This window comes from Apium graveolens, chromosome 6 (genome assembly GCF_009905375.1).
Source record: "Apium graveolens cultivar Ventura chromosome 6, ASM990537v1, whole genome shotgun sequence".
NCBI lineage: Eukaryota > Viridiplantae > Streptophyta > Magnoliopsida > Apiales > Apiaceae > Apium > Apium graveolens.
Genome location: NC_133652.1, coordinates 238634888 through 238657959, shown reverse-complemented (window position 1 = coordinate 238657959; position 23072 = coordinate 238634888). Strand labels below are relative to the sequence as shown.

The following is a 23072-nucleotide window of genomic DNA, read 5'->3' as shown; positions in this document are numbered from 1 at the left end:
AATAGCATGTGACTGATCATTGGAGCTCTCCTACAAATTCTCACCCAATGAATATATTTTTGTAACTCGTATTTACCTAGGAGAGCTGATAATCCTTTTGCACAAATGATGAATAAATAAGGGATAAGGGGTCCCCTTGTCGTATTCCTCGAGTTGGTTGGATTGGCCCTATTTTATACTCTCCATGAACAATTGAGTAAATCACCATAGTTACGCAATGAAGAACCAAATGAACCCACCATTAAGAGAACCCCATCTTCAATAAAATTGCTTTTAAGAATTCTCATTTTATACAATCATATGCCTTACTCATGTCGAGTTTCAAGGACATATACCCGTCTTTACCAAATTTTCTTCCTCACAGATAGTGCATAATTTCATATGCAATCATAATGTTGTCAGAGATTAGTCGATTTAGGATAAATGCACTTTGAGTAGCAGACATTATATTGTCCAGCAACATTTTCATGCGATTAGCCATTACTTTCGTAATAATTTTCATTATGACATTGCATAAAGAAATTGGCCTGAGTTCTCCTACCACTGTCGGGTTTTTCTTCTTTGGAAACAAAACAATGTTTGTGTCATTGAGTCCTGTTGGCATTTCACCTGTTGCAAAAATTATTTTGTCAAATTAAAGACATCTTCATCCATAATATGCCAGTATTATTGAAAGAACGCTGGTGTCATTCCATCCGGCCCCAGAGCCTTGTCGGGGTGCATTTGGAACAATGCAAATTTCACCTCTTCTTTGGTTACCTCCTTGTTAAGTTCCATATTTTGCTCTTGAGATATAGTCTGAGGAATACAATTAACTACTTCTTTATACGCCACCTGGTCTACAATAAATAGATCTGTATAGAAGCTTCAAATAAGATCTTTTAAATTAGTGTTCCAGTTCTCCCATGTGCCTGATCCTTCAATTTCGTGATACAGTTTGTTCATTGCCTTTTGTTGCAAGCTTCGTGGAAGTACTTCGTATTCTTGTCCCCAGCATTAAGCCACAATTGTTTAGAACACTGATGCCAGTAAACCTTCTTCTGGTCAAGGATCAAAGTACAGTTGATGTTTTATATTTTTGTACTCTTGCACTGAAGCCACATCACATTTTCTATAGAGCTCCTTTAACTTTTGATGATAATCTTTTATTCTTTTATTGATAACCTGTAATTTCTTTGCCACATTCTCCCAGATTATCAGCACAACCTTGAATTTTCTGTTGAATATATGAGCTTTCATTTGCTTCCCAATTATCCCGAATTATAACTCTGCACAAAGGTTCCATCAGCCATGCATTTTCAAACTTAAAACCCTTCCTTCGAGTGCCTGAAACACTGCAGATTTGTTCAAGGTATATAGCATTATAACCGGAAGGAAAACCTTTTAGGTTATATATTCAGCAAAGGGAAAAAGAACAAACCAGTTTGTAGTGACTAGTGCACGGTCTAATCGAATTTCTAGCCATGAATCTGTAGCTCTGCCTCTCTCCCAAGTGAAGGGATGACCAATTAATTATATATCATGAAGCCCAATCTCTTCTACGGTGTCATTAAAGCCATCGAGCAACCATTGGGGGTATGAAGGTCCCCCCCCTTTTCTCAGCTTACGAAGTAATATTATTCATGTAACCGATAACACACCAGGGCAAGTTAGTGTCACAAGCTAAGTTACTTAGCAACTCCCAGGTTTTTCTACGTTGATTTCTGTTTGGTTCACCATAGAACCCCGTCAATCTCCATTGTAAGGTCCCGTCTGAGGGCTATTTTAAGCTAGAAGGGGGGTTGAATAGCTTAATTACCAATTTAAAAATTGTTGTGGCATTTTAAAAATATTTTATCCCTTTTTAAAACTTTATTGAGTGGTTATGCAGTTTATATGCGCGGAAGATAAAGTACAAGGAAAGAAAATACCACACGGTGATTTTATCCTGGTTCGCGATGGCGCAACCTCTAATAGATTCGCTCACCCCTACTCCAGTCCCCGAGCTCCTCTCCCGGACTCGGGATTTTCCCTTATAATAAACTCGCTCCTTTAATAGGCGGAGAAGCCTTTACACCCTTTACAAGTATTTATCTTGGTGAGTAACACACGGGTCACCACTTCAAAATAAATGTATTACCTACACAACTTATCTTAGACAATAACTCCCCACTATTTCTTCAAAGTTGTTGTAGAGCCTTTGTGTGGACTTGGCTTCATTAGCTTTTGTCGGTCTTGGATCTTAGTGATCCGGTCTTGGGTCTTTCCTCTTCTTTACGGTGCGAAGACTACTAACTCCCCGTTAGTACGTCTAGGACTTGGGTCTTAAAATGAGAATCACCTCACGTCACTTCACCTCACTACAAAACTAACAAGACAATCCACGAAAAAAAACAAGTAGGAAAAGATTTGTTTTGAACTAGTATGTTACTGTACTAGCCCACAAGTAGTATAATATCCAAATAAGAATATTAAAACTAATTAGTTATACTTGACTTAAAATACAACAAGATGGTCAAGTATATTTATAATTACTCCTTTATAGATTTAATAAAGTTGTGGAGTAATATCAGAAATCCCTCTTTATATTAAGCACTTATGGCTTATGACTTCTTTAGTATTCTTCTTCTTTCGATTAAGTATTTATGGATCGAAGAATACTTTAATTACAAACTCGGAGTTGTAATTTTACCTTTAAGTATATTAACTTAAGGTTTTAAGGTATACTTGTATATTGACGATTATAGGTCAAAGTATACTCTTTTAACTTCAAGCACGTTCATAAGATTTATGAGTCTTAGCCAAGATCCAATTAAATAAGTACAAGTAATTGGCTTAAGATTGTGCTTTCGAAGTTTGGATGAGTAATTACGAGAATTTTATAGATATCGTAGTATAACCCCACGGAACACTAAAGTTGTTAGAAGGGGCTTATACTATTTGACTCGTAATTGTTTATATACACGATATGTGTTAGCCAAGATCCAATTAAATAGCGTAAATTAATTGGCTAACTCGTGGATTTGATTCATCCTTAATTTTAACGGATGATTACGAAGTAGTTTATATAGAACAAGCTATAATCCCCCGGAACACTAAAGGTGATAGAAGGGATTACACTTTTACTTCATAATATTTTATATGTACGTTATTAGTTAGACAAGATCCAGTTAAAGAGCGTTAAGTAATTGTCTAACTCGTACGATCCGTTTTAAGATTTGACAAATTATGACGTGTTTATATGAGACAAGTAATAATCCCCCGGAACACTAGAGATGATAGAAGGGATTACACTTTTACTTCGTAATTATTTTTTGAGCACAAATGAATATTAGCCAAGATCCAATTAAAGTGCAAGAAATAATTGGCTAACTCGTACTTGTGTCAAATATAATCTCTCCTTGGAGATAAAGTACTTTTCTTTTTAGATCTTCTCGTTGGAATGATTTTTTACGAAGATCAAGTACTTATTCGAATTTCGAGTTCGAATCTAAGTTCTCCCTGAGAACTTCCTTTATAAGAGAGCTTTTATTATAGCTTAAGATGAAGTAGAGAAGTTAAGTACAAAGCTTAAATACAAAGAACTCAAATAAGAAGCTAAAATTAACCACTTTTGACAAACGGTCGGAAAAGTTCGCCGGAGGTTCGGCCGGATTTTGGCTATTGGCCGAACTTGGGCAGCCCTTCGGGTGGCCGAGAAGTGGTAGTGGATGATCTCACTTGGTGGGATAAAGCTTGGTTGGGTAAAGCTAAGCTTGGGTTCAAAAACCTTGTATATATGTAAGTATATAGAAGAGAGAGAAGGTTTTTGAGAAGAAGTGTGTGTATAGAATTTGAAAGAGATGAAGATAGGCACTTCTTGAAAAAATTTCAGCAAGTATTTGGCTCTTTAGCTTGAAGAAAAAGGGTTGGGGTGGAGGTTTATTTATAGAAGAAGATGGGTGGAATGAATGGTGAAGATTTGAGAAGGAATGGATGGTGGATGGAGTGTATCACATGGATTGATGACATGGCAAGTAGGTTGTATTTCTTTGCAAGTGGGAAGGAAGCACAAGCTAGTACTCATTCAAATCTCAGCTGATATATATATATATATATATATATATATTAAATATATATTTTCCTTTTCTTTTAATCATTCCTTAGTTACTTTAATTAAGGATTAAGCATCATTAATTATGACCACCCCAAAAACTCTTAAATAAATACCATAAAAAATATTATAATTACTTAAATAATATAAAATGATGTCCTGCAAGTTTTGGTCAACTTTAGTCAATGTTAGCTAGGTCAAACTTGGTCAACTGTGGGACCAGCTGCCTCGATTTTTGTGCCCGGACAAAAAATCTCTGAAAGCTACGAAATTTTTATCATACTTAGAAAATACCATTTAAATGATCCATACCAAATTTCAAGTCATTATAGCATGTGGAAGTATTTTATCTAAAATTGGAAGTCATCCTTTCTTCCGAGTAAAAATACCATTGGTCTTGAATTAAAGGAGATGGATTTTTTGACCAAATTTTTGACTTGTATAAATACTTAAAATATATTTCCTAATATATGTGATATATTTGGGTGATAGAAAATGTGTTTGAGTATTTTTTGAATAATTTTCTCTGAGAAATGCTGATTTTACGAAACGGGATAAAAATATTGTAGGTATACATAATTGAGTTGCAGAACTGGATATTAATATTCCAATCATGAATATTAATAATCTTTGAATAAAAACTCTTTTGATTATATGTAGAGATATATTTTGGAGCGAAGATTTTAAATATTTTTGATATAGCACGAGACTTCTAAAGAATATTTCTGATATATTCTTTATTCGAGCTTGTTGCCTATATTCCTGTTGCAACACAGATCTAAGAAATATCATATCTTGATGTTTCTTCTTTGATCATATTGCCTTATAAATATATTCCATAAAGATATAGTTTTGATAATTTGCAAGAATGGAATATCTCTTTTATCTGTTTAAAAGACATGATTTTGCTAGTTTGACTTTTTTACTTTGATTTGGATCAATTAAATTCATGTCCTAATGGAGAGGATCTACATGTTCTTAATTTTATGTTTAATTGTACAAATACCAAAATAAATAATATATCGAAGATATCCTTTCAATCTTCCCCTTTTTGGTATTTGCCAAACAAACATAAAATTATTAGTGTGTGCTTCCCCTTGGTGTATGCATGAATTTTTGAAAAATATTTTGCAAATAAAGCATTTAATTACTTAGAGATTGAGTCTCTTTCTTGAGATCCTGCAAAATACTTTGTTAGATGTATCATACAGTAATAGAACACAGATAGATCATTTGTATAAAAAAATAGCAAGTATAAAATATTAGAATTTTAGGGGTCCAAATTTCTATTTGTTGAAATAGATCACACATTCTCTTCCCCTTTTGTTTGGTATATGCCAAAAAGAGTGGATATATAGTTATGAGGAAGCATGACAATTTGATCATAAATCTAGTCAAGTGCATGCAGTTTGAGCATATAAGGAAGGATTTTATATTGCATGCATGGTATTTTTAATCTATGCATGTATGTAGGAAAACAGTTGATATAGTTTGTGCAAATTAGAATAACTGTGTTTAAGCATGCATGATTTGATTTTAAAAGATATGAAGTGAATGGTAAAACCTCTTTTAAATTTGATTTACCACATATGTACTTTTAGAACAGTTTTTATAAAAGGTGTGAATTTAGCCATCTAATTGAACTTATATTTGAAAAGTCAGTTTAAGATTGTAGCAAGTTCTTTATTCTTTTGACAACTTGTACTAAGCCGTTTTTATTTTGTTGTACTCTAGAGTATATCTAAATTAGTACAAACAACAGTCTAAAGGTTTTATATACTGGAGAGCATAATTCAACCATAAATTACAAAGACTGTACAAACCGTGTTCTTGGTACAAAGTCTAACACTAATACAATCTATTTTGCCTTGTAGACAATTCTAAGTTCTACAAATTCTAACACTAATACAATCTGTTTTTCCCTTTAGACAATTCTAAGTTGACAAATTCTAACACTAATACAATCTGTCTAATCTAGGTCTGAGTAACAGACTACATAGTGTGGAAATCTAAATACGTTCTAGGGAAGAATCAAATGTCTAAATTGACCAAAAACAATAATACTTAGAAATCCATATTACTAAAACTTTTACACAGCCAATTACCACAAAGGTGCAGTTGGAATAGTTGGAGACTAGAACATAATATTGCAACCTAGTGTGTGTATGTGAAATAAAATGAGAGGCTGTGAAAAGTATATACCTGTTTTTACCTTATGGATTCTGTCAGATTGCTTAGGAATGCAGGTGGTGTTCCTTGTGACTATTTTGAAGCTTTTGCTGGATGCACAAAACTTAATTTAGCCATTCTTTTCTTCTTGAGTTCATTCTGGGACATGTGACTGTTCCTGCAGGTTAATTAGATGTAGGACAAAAATTACCCTGAGGTAATTTGTTAGTCATAACAGTTCACAGTAGGATATCAAAGATGGAGTATCTATACAGTGTATACAGAGTCTGTTCATAATATATGCATCAAATCAGTTTAAGGTTTATTAACTATGAACTTCCTGTAGAATAGATAACAATATGTACTTTGTTTTAAAAATATAACTCAGAAGTTATTAATTGTCACAAGAGACTGGACTAGACATATATGAGCATTATTGACCCTTATTCTAACAGTATAAACCAAATTTAGACAAGAGACATAGGGCAGAGCTTACAAATTCCTGCATAAGAAAGATAACAACAGATTTTCAATAAACAAGCCATGATATATTATCAAAAGTGTTCTTAATAATCAGTGTGGTTCACTGATTAATTAGAACAAAATCCTGAACCTGTTTTAAGTCATTACAAACCAAAGAAGTGCATACACTTCTGAAATTCAAAGATTGTAAGATTTAAATATTACAAAACCTAACACAGAATCCTTACAAATTACAACTACATCAAAAAGTAGCAAAACAGGTACATAACAGCAAGTACCAGTACAACATCACATAGCAGACTTCATCAAACAGCAGACTCAACCAGACTTAACCAATCACATTTCCATCAACATCACAAATATGAACCAAATCAGGCAAGTTATCAATCAGTTGACCTCTAGCACCCACATTAACTTCTTCTAACTCATGAATCATAGCAGTTTTTTCATGCATAGGGACTTGAAAAGAAGAGACAATATCATGATCATTCATGCAGGGAGTTCCTAGAGTAGATGCAGCAAAATGCTCTAAATATGCAATTCTATATTTGCAAGAGGCAGTGAGACTCTCTAGTGCTCCTACTTTCTCTTTAATCTCATTATTCTCTTCCTTCACCCTCTTAAGTTCAAGTTTTAGTTCATGAAACATGGTTTTAACAGACTTAAACTTAGACAGAAACACATCTTCCTCTCTAATGAATTGAGGAATAACTGTGGGAGTTGCCTCTTGAGGCTCACAGTGCATCAAGGGCACTTATGGCCTAATGTGTTCATTAGTGATTTGAGAATCAGCAAGATTAGAAAATGCTTCAGGCATGTTAATGTTGCAAAGTGCAAAGAAATATGAGATTAACATACACTAGGCATATAATCTACAAGATGTGCATTGATCATGTTTAGAAGAATAACATAAGAGATACTGAAGTGGATTTTGTTTGTGCATAAAAGGTACATGAGTTTTATATCATAGAAATCAAAGTACTTACTTTGATTTGGTTTTGGCATAACATTTGCCCTAATGATTAGAGCAATATGCTGAAAAGTGCCAATGAAGTGTTTTAAATGAATACCACAGTTAATGTCACATAAACCATCAGGAATGTCACATTTACAAAAAGTGCCAAACATTAGTTCAAATTCAGATTTGTTAAAAACAAACAGAGATAAGATGTCCTCACAAGGCAACTCACACAGATGCAAAGGTAAATGCAGTGCCCTATTAATGCTTTTGTTATCAACATAAATGACCTTTTTGTTGACAGATGTAGTGAAATGCAATATACCATCTACCCCTTTGATGACATTCATGTTACAGTAGAACTCTCCCATGAGGTGTGTGCAATAGTGCTTACCTAAGTTATACATGAGACCATCCCACCTAGCCCTTCTAATTAAGAATTCCACTTCACCCTTCACATCAACAGAAGTACCAGGTTGGACATTTTTGATAAGTTCAAGAAATTTTTTGGTGTTTGAAGGGTTTGACAGTTTTGGTGGAGGGGGCTTTGGTGTGTTCATAGAGTTGTTTGTGTTTTGTCTTAGGTTAGCTTTTCTGGTGTATACTTAGGCTTGCAAAGGTTTAGGAGGTCTAGGGTTAGGGGATTTAGGATTTTGATATTTTCTGCTTTGATAGAATGGGATGGTATGGTTTTTATATCCCTTTCTGTATTGTCTTGGAGGGAGTTGTCTTTTGTGATGGTGTTTGGGCAGAGAGGTTGGAACAGGTTTGAAGGCAGAGGTCTTATGATGATGAAACTGATTTTTCTCCATATCTTCAAGAAGATATGGGTTTTCAATCAGTGGTCTTGGTTTAGGGTGAAAAGGGTTAGCATTTGTGTTCATGTTGCAATTGAAGTGGAATTTATGCAACTAGTGTGTGTGTGAATGCAGCACATAGGATATGCAAGTATATATAACCATTTAACACAGATGCAAAGAGAAAAGATTTAAAATTTAAGAATTTTTTTTTAAATACTGTTCATGAACATTGAAACACATTTAATGCATGCATGGCTGTGTTATACAAAAATCCAAGTAGGTACTAGGATGATGCATATGAGATAATAATGTAATGCAGCACATTGACACAGATTCATAAATTATTCCAGCAAGCAAATAGAATATGTATTAAAATTTTGTCTTTGTGTCTACTTTAGAAAACAACACAGTACATAAGTACAGATTTTGGAAACTGTGAGACATAAAGTTGACATCCTAGCTTACTCTACTACACAGGAACTGTACTTGTACTGCATAAGCATTTAAGGATGAGCTGTGTGTGAAGTGAATCAATTAGAAGAACTGAATTTTTTAATGCAAATAAGATCTGTTACATTTATTTCTCAAGAAATTATGTTATTAATGAGATGCAACCTGTAATGTACGTGAATATAATAATAATAATAATAATAATAATAATAATAATAATAATAATAATAATAATAATAATATAAGGATTAATTTACTAATAAGAGAAGTGCTATGAATATATTTTGAGAATCCTAAGCATAATAGGGGACTTATTCTGTCATTATATATACTTATTATACTTATGTTATATCAAATTGTAAATCTACCAATAAACCCTATTCTTGAGAGGCGCTGAGTGGGAGGAACATAGGTAGAGGAAAACAAAAATAAACAGAGCCGCAGACATTCAACTGCAGCAGTTTAGAAAATTTGCACGGACAAGTAAGACAATTTCTTTACCTATTATTATATCATTAGTGATTGATTACAAAAGTTGTGCAAATTGCCTACTGATGTGGTAGATTCCTGGTTGAGGGTTTATTTTGTTCACGGGTTAATTGAATTAATTAGATCTAGTTCAAAGTGAATTTAATAATATTATTATTTATGATACATTCTTGTGTAAATATTTATGGTTATGTAGTATTACGTGTTAATTACTTATTATGTTTAAGGCTCCTGCGTTAACATGTTAGTATGATATTTGTATTTATTTAAATTGTAGTTATAGAATTTAGGTAGTCTGACGTTGATTTAGTGTAAGTTGCCAAGTTATTTACTATTCCATTACCAAACATGTAATCAACAGTGGTGTCTAGAATGTGCTAACAGGATACAGGAAGTGTAAAGGTTTTAAATAACAACTATTAGTTTTATATATAAAAAAAATTGTAAGTTAAGTTAGTATAATTGGTCAAGTTCAGGGACTTGATTTTGGTGTCCGGTTTGGTTAGTTCTATTGATTTGATCATGTGTTAAAGGGCAATATATATATATATATAATTTATAAATAGTAATAATTAACTAACAAATCAATATATAAATGTATATAATTGATAAATTTAAATTTTGTATTTAGATCGCGGGTCAGGGAGTTAGTGGATCGTTTCAGATTCTGTTAGTAATTTAGTTGCGATATTCGAGGTACGGATTCTGTCCTCTTTTTATTCAGCGCTCCTCTTCTTAGAAATTTAATATCTCTGCTTTGTTGAATTTCATATTTTATTCGCTCTGTTAAAATTGTTTGGATATTTTGACTTTTGAAAATTATTGTAAAATTTGATTTTAAAAAAATTATAAATATTTGTTTATGCGATTTTCAAAATTATTTATGACACCCTCTGCTTTGGAAATCTGAATTATTTGTCTCAGGTGATTTTTAAATTCTATGAGAAATATTATTTTTCATTTGAACCCTTAGTGTGATTTAGGGTATACCGAGTTAACCAGCTGTAGGGGTACTACAACCATGTCATTGCGGCACCAGTGACATGATACTTCCGTGACAGTGTGATTGGTCACGGCGTATCCTTCTGTTACCTCTTGGGAGGAGCTTTTGCGCATTTGATATTTATTCAGGATACGTGGGTGAACCCAGAATTTGATTTGTGATTTGATTTATGGTGATGTTGTATATGCCGTACACGTTATCCATTCTGTTGCACGCATTAGGTACCCTATGATGTGTGTATTTGTATCTGTTTTGATCTCGGTATAAAAAATCCTAACCCCTTATTGCTTCAGCCTTATTTATTTTAAAAATGTTTGATTTATTATAAATTGCAGATTATTTATTTCTGATCTCTTTGTTTTGTAAACTGTATTCCAAATCCGTACTGGGCGTTTGGCTCATGCCGTATTCTTTTTCTGGCAAGTGCTTAGGGGAATCTGGGATTGTGTGATGGAGTGCCACCCCAATTCGTTGATTAGGATTTCGGAATTTTATCATTAATTGGACTTAATTATTTATTTAGAGAATTTGGGATTTATATTATTGTTTTAGACAGTTTGGAGATTTAATATTATTTTGAAGATTTTAGACTGTTTAATTTTTGTTTAGAAATATATTAGTGCTCTGTTTGCAGGTTTATGGATTATAGGTAATATCTCTTTCTAGTTTAAGAAGGGGGTGTTACAAGAGATGGTATCAGAGCTTAGGTTCTTTCTTGTAGAAAGCCTACTTAGGTTGACCTGTGAGTTTAGGTAGACGATAGGATGGGTGTTCCATTTAATTTTGTTTCATTATGCTCTTTATCGTTTCAGCTTCTGTTTGTAATTGCTTCATCATATTTATTCTCGTAATCTTCATTCGTTCACTATCTTATATTGTAGATGCCTCCTAGACGTGATCCTTTTCATATTGACCCCGCTCAGCTTACTGAGATGATAGGGCAAGCAGTGGCTCAGGCTATACAACAGGCTTTGGCAAACCAAGGAAATCAGAATGGCGAGGAAAATCAGAATGGACAATGGGAATCCGAATCAGAATGGTCAGGGCCATCAGCTGGAGCCGTTTGTATGGTTGGAGAGGTTTGTGAAGCAAAAACCAGACTCTTTTAGTGCAGCACCGACTCCTATTGATGCTGAAAATTGGATTGTTTATCTCGAAAAGATTTTTGATGCACTAGGTTGTGATGAGATTCAGAAGGTCAGGTTAGCTGTGTATAAGTTGGAGGGTGATGCTCAAAGATGGTGGAGAGGAGTGAAAGCTACCAGAGGGGAGCATTATGCAGAGGCTTTGGAATGGCAGGGATTCAAGGAGGTGTTCTATGAGCAGTACTTCTCTAATGCTGATAGGGAGACTTATTTGAAGGAGTTTCATTTTATTATGCAGCACCAGGATGAGAGCATTACTGATTATATGGCGAGGTTTATAAGGCTGGCTGGATTTGCTGGGACAGTTGCAGGGACTGCTGCGCAACAGGCTGATAAATTTAAATGGGGGTTGAAGTCTTATCTGAGGGGTTCCATAATTTCTTTTAAATTTGATAATATGGCAGAGGCGGCTGATGCAGCAAAGGATGTTGAGAAGGAGCGCATAGATTTCAGGACTTCCAGGTCTAACAGTGGTAGTAAGAGGACTAGGGATGATCAGGGTTTTGCACAGGGTAGACAGTGGTATGGAGGTCAGAATGGTCAGCAGGGACAATGGCGCGGACAGAATCAGAATAGGGGTGGTCAGTCATTCCACGGCCGGAATCAGTATGTTAGTCAGAATCAGAATCAGCAGTTTCAACGACAGAAGCAGCCTAGACAGTGGCAGAATCGTCAACAGGGGCAGAGCCGTTACTCAGTATATGGGGGAAACCCCAATATGATTCCAGTGGCTCCTTGTGCTACATGTGGTGGATATCATCCAGGTAGAGCTTGTTACAGACAGACTGGGGCTTGTTTCTTGTGTGGTAGCATGTCCCATAGGGCAAAGGATTGCACAATGTCATGCAACCCTGGTGGAGGAGGAGCTGGCGGTGGTAGTGGCAGTGGAAGTCAGCAGAATCCTACAGCCAGAGTGTTTGCATTGACGGCAAATCAGGCAGCAGCTAATTCAGGTACCGTTTCAGGAACACTTCTTGTTGGTAGACGTGATGCTTATGTGTTATTTGATATTGGTTCAACCCATTCTGTTGTGTCTTTATCGTTTGTTCGTCATCTTGACGTTGCACCTTCATTATTATATCCTCATATGTCTATTTCTACCCCGATGGGGAATTCTGTTGTTATTTCTGATGTGTATCGAGAGTGTCCGATAGCTGTTGGAGATAGAAATTATAAGGTTAACTTGCTTCCGTTGGAGATGCATGACTTTGACATTATTTTGGGCATGGATTGGTTGAGTGAACATCGTGCCACAATTGATTGTCAAGGAAAAAGGGTGATCTTTGGGGATGTAGATAAACCAAAATTTATATACCAAGGGTCTCAGCCGAAAGGGGAGGTTAAATTAATTTCTGCTCTAAAGGCGAGCAAACTTTTATCTAAGGGTTGTAATGGCTACCTTGCTTTCGTGAAGGATACATTGAAGGATGAACCTTGCATCAAGGATTATCCAGTTGTGAAGGAGTATGAAGATGTGTTCCCCGATGAGCTACCAGGTTTGCCGCCACATAGAGAGGTGGAGTTTACTATTGAACTAGTTCCTGGTGCTGAGCCTATTTCCAAGGCACCTTACCGTATGGCACCACTTGAGTTACAAGAATTAAAGGAGCAGCTACAAGAGTTGTTGGATAGGGGATTTATTAGGCCAAGTGTGTCTCCTTGGGGAGCTCCTGTGCTGTTTGTGAAGAAGAAGGATGGTTCCATGAGGTTGTGCATTGACTACAGGGAGTTGAATAAGGTGACTGTCAGAAACAGGTATCCTTTGCCACGCATTGATGACTTGTTTGATCAGTTGCAAGGGGCGAAGTATTTTTCGAAGATAGATTTGAGATCTGGTTACCATCAGTTACGAGTTAGGGAGGAAGACATTCTGAAGACTGCATTTCGCACTCGTTATGGTCATTATGAGTTTCTCGTGATGTCCTTTGGGTTGACGAATGCACCAGCGGTATTTATGGATTTGATGAATCGGGTCTTTCATGATTAACTGGATAAATTTGTGGTGGTTTTCATCGATGATATCTTGATATACTCTAGGAGCAGAGAGGAGCATGAGGAGCATTTACGTACTGTACTTGAAATTTTGAGGGAGAAGAAGTTGTTTGCGAAATTTTCCAAGTGTGAATTATGGTTGGAGGAAGTGGCATTCTTGGGGCATATTGTGTCTGGTAGGGGCATTGAGTTGGATCCTGCGAAAGTCGAGGCTATTACTAATTGGCCCAGACCTAGCAATGTGATGGAGGTGAGGAGTTTCTTGGGTTTGGCAGGTTACTACAGGCATTTTGTGGAAGGTTTCTTTTCCATAGCTTTGCCATTGACTCAACTAATGAGGAAGGGAATTAAGTTCGAGTGGAACGATGATCGTGAGAAGAGCTTTCAAGAGTTAAAGAAGAGGTTGGTGTCAGCTCCAATACTTGTGTTGCCATCAGGAAGTGGAGATTTTCAGGTCTATAGTGATGCTTCCCAGAGAGGATTGGGGTGTGTTCTTATGCAACATGGGAAAGTGATTTCTTACGCCTCTAGGCAACTTAAACCTTATGAGGTAAACTATCCTACCCATGACTTGGAGTTAGCGGCTGTCGTATTTGCTTTGAAGATATGGAGACACTATCTTTATGGAGAGACTTGTGACATCTTTACTGATCACAAGAGTCTCAAATACATCTTTACTCAGAAGGAGCTTAACATTAGGCAGCGAAGGTGGCTTGAACTTCTTAAGGATTATGATGCAAATATTCAGTACCATCCAGGGAAGGCGAATGTAGTGGCGGATGCTCTTAGTAGGAAGAACTTCAGGAGTGTTGCATCTCTCATTACTCAGCCGCACCTTATTTCAGATTTGGAGCGCTTGGGTGTTGAGTTGTATATTAGAGGATCAAGTGGTAGCATTGCAAATTTGAAAGTTAAACCGAATCTTGTTTCAAGGGTTAAGGAAGCTCAGAAGAGTGATACAGGTTTGGAAGCTATTAGATCCGAGGTGGCAGGTGGAAAGCAAACACAATTACATATCGATGATGAGGGTGTGATATGGTTGATTAGTAAATTGTGCGTGCCCACAGACCCGACGATTCGTGATGAAATTTTGAAGGAGGCTCATAGTTCTTCATTTTCTATTCATCCAGGTTCCACCAAGATGTATGGAGATTTGAAGAAGCACTTCTGGTGGAGTGGAATGAAGGGAGATATAGCAGAATTTGTGAGAAAATGTCTTACATGTCAACAAGTGAAGATAGACCATCAGAGGCCTAGTGGATTGTTACAACAGCTAGATATTCCAGTTTGGAAGTGGGAAAACATTACTATGGATTTTGTGACTCATTTGCCGAGGACTTTCAAGAAGAATGATGTTATATGGGTGGTGGTTGATAGACTCACTAAGTCCGCTCACTTCTTGCCTATTAAAGAGACTACTTCTGTTCATGAGTTGGCAGAGATTTTTCAGCGAGATATTGTTAGACTTCATGGGGTGCCTGTGTCGATAGTTTCTGACAGGGATACGAGATTTACATCACGTTTTTGGAAGGGGTTCCAGCAAGCTTGGGGTACGAGACTTAATTTTAGTACAGCTTATCATCCGCAGACCGATGGACAGTCAGAAAGGACGATCCAGACGTTGGAGGATATGTTGAGGGCATGTGCTTTGGAGTGGACAGGTGATTGGGATAAATATTTGTATCTAGTTGAGTTTGCGTATAATAATAGTTGGCACGCGAGTATTGGTATGCCACCATTTGAGGCTCTGTATGGTAGGAGATGTAGGGTACCATCTTGTTGGGATGAGGTTGGTGAGAGAGTCATTGAAGGGCCAGAGTTGGTTAGAATCACTAATGAGAAGGTAGAGAAAGTTAAAGAAAGTTTGAAGGAAGCTCGATCGCGTCAAAAGAGTTATGCGGATCAACATCAGAAGTTTGGGGGATTTGAGCCAGGTGATCATGTGTTCTTGAAGGTATCTCCTTGTAAAGGTGTGAAGCGTTTTGGTATGAAGGGAAAGCTTAGTCCGAGATATGTTGGCCCTTTTGACGTTATGGAGAAAGTTGGGGAAGTATCTTATAGAGTTGCGTTACCACCACAACTATCTCATGTGCATAATATGTTTCATGTGTCTGTTTTGAGGGGCTATAAATATCATCCATTACACGTAGTTCAGTATCCATTACATAAGATTAGAGAGGATCTTTATTGTAAAGAAGAGGCTGAGGCTATTTTAGCTCGAGAGGAGAGAGTTTTGAGGAAGAACACCATTTTGTTTGTGAAGGTTTTGTGGAAATATCATTCAGAGAGAGAGGCTACGTGGGAATTAGAAGAATCTATTCGTGAAAAATATCCGCATCTGTTCGAATCAGGTATGAGTATTTAGTTTCGTTTGATTCCGGGGACGAAATCCTTTTAAGGGGGTATATACGTGAATATAATAATAATAATAATAATAATAATAATAATAATAATATAAGGATTAATTTACTAATAAGAGAAGAGCTAGGAATATATTCTGAGAATCCTAAGCATAATGGGGGACTTATTATGTCATTATATATACTTATTATACTTATGTTATATCAAATTATAAATCTGCCAATAAACCCTATTCTTGAGAGGCGCTGAGTGGGAGGAACATAGGTAGAGGAAAACAAAAATAAACAGAGCCGCAGACATTCAACTGAAGCAGTCTAGAAAATTTGCACGGACAAGACAATTTCTTTACCTATTATTATATCATTAGTGATTGATTACAAAAGTTGTGCAAATTGCCTACTGATGTGGTAGATTCCTGGTTGAGGGTTTATTTTGTTCACGTGTTAATTGAATTAATTAGATCTAGTTCAAAGTGAATTTAATAATATTATTATTTATGATACATTCTTGTGTAAATATTTATGGTTATGTCGTATTACGTGTTAATTACTTATTATGTTTAAGGCTCCTGCGTTAACATGTTAGTATAATATTTGTATTTATTTAAATTGTAGTAATAAAATTTAGGTAGCCTGACGTTGATTTAGTGTAAGTTGCCAAGTTATTTACTATTCCATTACCAAACATGTAATCAACAGTGGTGTCTAGAATGTGCTAACTGGATACAGGAAGTGTAAAGGTTTTATATAACAACTATTAATTTTATATATATAAAAAAATTGTAAGTTAAGTTAGTATAATTGGTCAAGTTCAGGGACTTGATTTTGGTGTCCGATTTGGTTGGTTCTATTGATTCGATCATGTGTTAAAGGGCAATATATATATATAATTTATAAATAGTAATAATTAACTAACAAATCAATATATAAATGTATATAATTGATAGATTTAAATTTTGTATTTAGATCGCGGGTCAGGGAGTTAGCGGATCGTTTCAGATTCTGTTAGTAATTTAGTTGCGATATTCGAGGTACGGATTCTGTCCCCTTTTTATTCAGCGCTCCTCTTCTTAGAAATTTAATATCTCTGCTTTGTTGAATTTCATATTTTATTCGCTCTGTTAAAATTGTTTGGATATTTTGACTTTCGAAAATTATTGTAAAATTTGATTTAAAAAAAATTATAAATATATGTTTATGCGATTTTCAAAATTATTTATGACACCCTCTGCTTTGGAAATCTGAATTATTTGTCTCATGTGATTTTTAAATTCTATGAGAAATATTATTTTTCATTTGAACCCTTAGTGTGATTTAGGGTATACCGAGTTAACCAGCTGTAGGGGTACTACAGCCATGTCATTGCGACACCAGTGACATGATACTTCCGTGACAGTGTGATTGGTCACGGCGTATCCTTCTGTTAGCTCTTGGGAGGAGCTTTTGCGCATTTGATATTTGTTCAGGATACGTGGGTGAACCCAGAATTTGATTTGTGATTTGATTTATGGTGACGTTGTATATGCCGTACATGTTATCCATTCTGTTGCACGCATTAGGTACCCTATGATGTGTGTATTTGTATCTGTTTTGATCTCGGTATGAAAAATCCTAACCCCTCGTTGCTTCAGCCTTACTTATTTTAAAAATTGTTGATTTATTATAAATTACAGATTATTTATTTCTGATCTCTTTGTTTTGTAAACTGTATTACAAATCCGTACTGGGCGTTTGGCTCATGCCGTATTCTTTTTCTGGCAGGTGCTTAGGGGAATCTGGGATTGTGTGATGGAGTGCTACCCCAATTCGTTGATTAGGATTTCAAATTTTTATCATTAATTGGACTTAATTATTTATTTAGAGAATTTAGGATTTATATTATTGGTTTAGACAGTTTGGAGATTTAATATTATTTTGAAGATTTTAGACTGTTTAATTTTTGTTTAGAAATATATTAGTGCTCTGTTTGCAGGTTTATAGATTATAGGTAATATCTCTTTCTAGTTTAAGAAGGGGGTGTTACAAGAGATGGTATCAGAGCTTAGGTTCTTTCTTGTAGAAAGCCTACTTAGGTTGACCTGTGAGTTTGGGTAGACGATAGGATGGGTGTTCCATTTAATTTTGCAGAGTTATTGACACATAATTATTCATACATTTAGCATAGAGAAGCATGACGGAGTCTTTATACATAAACTTCATTCAAGATTTATAACTCAGATTTTTCCAAAGTTTACCTTAAACTGTATAAGATTCTTTTACTCTATTAAAACAGTTAATCCATAATAAGTTTGATTAAACCAACAGATTATGATTTAGTATAGGTTTAACAACAACTTTCCAACAGGTTACCAAACACAGACTTCACAAAAATATCAATTAAATCAGGCTCTGATTGATTAACCATCATATCTAAATAGCTTCTCAGTGCTTAACAACTAGAGTTCAGACAAGTCATTTTAGCAATTCTCGATTTGTTAAGCAGATCAAATCTCATAGCTAAAAATCTAGTTATATATTTATAAGTACACACCATCAGTTAGAACAAGGTACCAATATATATAAACAAACCAAGAATTTGACTGTCAAGCATACAATATTCATTATTCTTATTTCAATTAACCATAGCAACAAAAATACAGTCGAATTCAAATCAACTGAGTTTTTAATACACTTATCAATTCCAATTTGACCATTAACATTAATATAAATCAAAGCATCAATCATAATTCTTATCCAGGGTTCATGTTATAAAGACAAGCAGAATTGAGTTATTAAATCAATTCAACACAGATTTTCAGAGACTTAAACAATATAGATTAATGGAATTTAAAGAGAAGGTTTTCAAACTGAACTTATAAACAGTCACAAATTCCATATCAACCATATGATTTTGCAATATTCCAAAACTTAATACTTTTAATTCGAGCAAACACAGAATAATATCAAATCACACTAGCATCAAACACATCACATATTATTCATATCAAACATTAGATACGATTTAATCAACTTACGTTCGACTCAATTTCAGTCGAATGACCTCAACCACAGATTCAATAAATTGAGACTGAGATAACCAAGAAAACCTCACCTGAGCCTACAGTCTGGCCTGACTAGTAGGACTTACCTGGTTGACTCAGTCGCGGACTGAGTCAACTTCCGATTCATCCATTTTTCCTCACATGCAGCCATTGTATCGCAATAACCAGTCTTCTCCTGTCACACAACTTGAAATCGAGTTAGGTTTTTGCTGAATCAATTAATCAAATAAAAAATAATTGAGTCTATATATATATATAAACTGTCCGATTTGATGATTCTCGTTCGATTTAAGTATAAATCGTCGATTTTTATCATCGGAAATCGATTTGATTTCACCGACCAATCCATGATTTATTAATCGTATACTCTTAACTACGATTATTGTATTATAAGTATAGTATCAGATGAGTTTCATCAAGAATTGAAGATTGAAGAACGAAGAAACTGAATTAGGGTTCTTCGGATGAGAGGCGGAGATAAGAGGCGAAAGAGAGAGACTCAGAGATTAGGGTTAGACAAGGGCGTGCACTGTTCCAACATTGTACATTTTTATATTTTAGGAAATGAACGCACACGATTTGTTAGGGTAAAATATGGATGGTTGGGATTTAAAAATGCAATCAGCATTTGGGCTTAAATAAAAATTGGGCTTAAAACCAAATTGGGTTGGATTTAAATAGTTAAAAAAAATATATGGGCATGGTTAATTTTTAATTTTGGGCTGGATAATTAATAGATAATTGTAAATATATCTGGATTATATTTATCCTTTAAAATTTTTGATAATTTTTAAATATATAAATATTAAAGAGAGATAAATATATATATGTACTTAAATAACATATATTTATAGAATCAATTAGATCATATATTTAAGACCAAAATAGATATATATATGTATATAACTAGAAAATAATTATTAGTAAGTATAAGAAAGACTTCTAAATATTTATAAATCTCATGGAATAATAAATATTCACTCGAATAAGTTTATTTTCCTGGATAATCTGGGCTATTTAAGTTATCTTAACTCGATCAATAAATTTCTTTATTGACAAATCTGAGTTTCAGATAAACTTAATAACTTGATCGGGAGAATATCCTTATCGTTGAGACTTCTTTATAATTCTCAACTGTTCTTTATATAAACCATTATTTCATAAATTCCAACATTCCTAAATCCAAGTGGAGTTTAGTGAATCTTTCGGAATTTAATGGTTTTGTGAATATGTCAGCGAGATTGATCTCTGTATCAATATGAGTCATTTTTATATCGCCTTTATTAACATGATCACATAAAAAATGATGTCTCACATCTATATGTTTAGATCTAGAGTGTAATACGGGATTCTTGCTTAGATCAATAGCACTCGTATTATCACATAAGATTGAGATCACATCAAATTTTTTATTATAGTCAGCTAGTGTTTGCTTCATCCACAGTATTTGAGCACAACACTTTGCAGCTGCTATATACTCAGCCTCGGTTGTTGAGATGGATACGGAATTCTGTTTCTTCGAAAACCACGAGACTAAACATCCACCGAGAAACTGACAAGTGCCACTACTACTTTTTCTGTCGACTAAATGCCCGGTATAGTCCGAATCAGAAAAATATACTAAGTCAAATGGTATTCCTTTTGGATACCAAAGACCAACATCGGTGGTTCCTTTAAGATATCTCAATATCCTTTTTACCGCGGATAGATGAGATTCTTTAGGTGCTACTTGAAACCTAGCACACTTACAAACACTATATTGAATATCGGGATGACTTGCAGTTATATAGAGCAAGCTACTGATCATTCCTCGATATTTCTTTGTGTCTATGGGAATTCCTTTTGGATCTTCCGTTAATTTATCGGATATAGATATGGGAGTAGAGATGGGTTTGGCATTATCCATTTCGAACTTTTTCAACCTCTCTTTACAATACTTTGATTGAGAGATATGGATGCCTTCATCAGATGGCCTTATTTGCAATCCTAAAAAGAAGTTTAATTCTCCCATCATACTCATCTCGAATTCTTTACTCATGTTATCAGAGAATTCTTTACATAGTGCATCATTTTTTGACCCAAAGATGATGTCATCTACGTATATTTGTACGAGCAATATATCATCTTTTTCTTGCCTCATAAATAAGGTTTTATCGGCCGTTCCCATCTTAAATTTATTGTCTAGTAGGAACCTGCTCAACCTTTCGTACCATGCTCTTGGGGCTTGTTTTAAGTCATATAGAGCTTTATATAGTTTATAGACATAATTGGGATGTGTTGCATCTTCAAACCCGAGAGGTTGTTTCACATATACTTCCTCTTCCAAAATCCCGTTCAAGAATGCAGATTTCACATCCATTTGATAGACTTTGAAATTTTTATGACAAGCATAACCCAATAGCATTCGAATTGATTCAATTCTTGCTACAGGTGCATATGTTTCATCAAAGTCTATACCTTCCATTTGGGTATATCCTTGTGCAACTAACCTTGCTTTATTTCGAACTACCGTTCCATTCTCGTCTAATTTATTTCGAAATACCCATTTTGTGCCAATGATGGAAGTATCATGAGGCTTAGGGACAAGTTCCCATACTTTACTACGAGTAAATTGGAGCAATTCATCTTGCATAACAGAAATCCAATCCTCGTCTAATAAAGCCTCTTTTGCGGTCTTAGGTTCTATTTGAGATAGAAAACTAAGATGATTCACAACGTTTTGAACTTGTGACCGCGTTTGAACTCCCTTCCTAAAGTCTCCAAGTACATTATCTAATGGATGACTTTTTATAGTGGGAATTGCTTGAGGAAGTTTATCTTCCTTTTCGTCCAATTCTAATGGATTTTTATGTACGGGAGTCCCGAGATCCATATTTTTGAATTGTCGAATAACCTTTTCAATATCATCTTGTTCAACATTTTCTTGATCAACAATTTATATTTCGCCGGTGGTTTACTTTCATCAAAAGCGACATTCATATATTCTTCCACCACAAGCGATTTGAGGTTAAACACTCGATAAGCTTTACTATTATTCGAGTATCCAAGAAATATACCTTCGTTTGATTTAGGATCAAACTTAGTAAGGTACTCTTTTGAATTTAATATGAAGCACTTGCTTCCGAATACTCGAAAGTAGCTTAGTTTCGGAGTTTTGCCAAAATATAACTCGTAAGGAGTCTTTTGTTTTATAGGTCGTAGCAAAACCCGATTAAGAATATGCCACGCGGTTGACATAGCCTCGGCCCAAAAATATTTAGGTCGACGATATTCATTTAACATTGTGCTAGCCATTTCTTGGAGTGTTCTATTTTTCCGTTCAACTACTCCATTGGATTGAGGAGTGTATGGAGCGGAAAAATTATGTGTGATGTCATGTTCATCAAAAAAGTTGGTGAAACTTGAATTCTCAAATTCTTTACCATGATCAGTCCTTATATAGACTATGGTTTTATTTTGTTGATTTTGAATCCTTTTACATAAGGATGAGAAGGACTCAAAAGCATCACTTTTAGCTTTGAGAAATTCAGTCCATGTGAATCGTGAATAATCATCCACAACTACCAACGTATATGAGCAACCTCCGAGACTTTGTATTGGAACCGGACCAATAAGATCCATATGTAGTAGCTCGAGAGGTCTCGAGGTAGATACCATAAACTTTACTTTGTGAGAAGCTCGAATTTGTTTACCAACTTCGCAAGCTTCACAAGTATGATCTTTATGATAGTTTAGTTTTGGTATACCTCGGACATGGTCTTTAGTTGATATATTCTTAATCAACTTCATGTTGGCATGTCCTAATCTTCGATGTCATAGCCATGGATCATCATTTATAGTGATTAGGCATACGTTTACTTGTTTGCTCATGACACATGTATACACATTTTTATTTCTAGGGCAAGTGAGAACCAACTTTCCAAATTTATCTAATATAGAACAATGAGTAGTGTAAAAAATTACCTTGTAGTCATTGTCGCATAGTTGACTGATGGAGAGAAGATTGTACCTTAACCCGTTGACCAATTGAACGTCGGAAATTTTAACTTTCCCATTTCCGATATCTCCGATGCCGACAATGTTTCCTTTACTACTATCACCAAATGTTAC

General features: G+C 35.0%; 1 protein-coding gene across 1 annotated transcript; it reads left to right on the top strand.

Annotated features, from left to right (window-relative positions):
• Positions 1-11417: 11417 nt before the first annotated feature.
• On the top strand, positions 11418-15926 carry LOC141665805 (uncharacterized). The gene is made up of 5 exons (XM_074471787.1): positions 11418-13266; positions 13837-14047; positions 14495-14589; positions 15001-15546; positions 15712-15926. Exons 1-5 carry the CDS (start codon positions 11418-11420, stop codon positions 15924-15926), a joined length of 2916 nt encoding a protein of 971 aa, XP_074327888.1.
• Positions 15927-23072: the final 7146 nt, after the last annotated feature.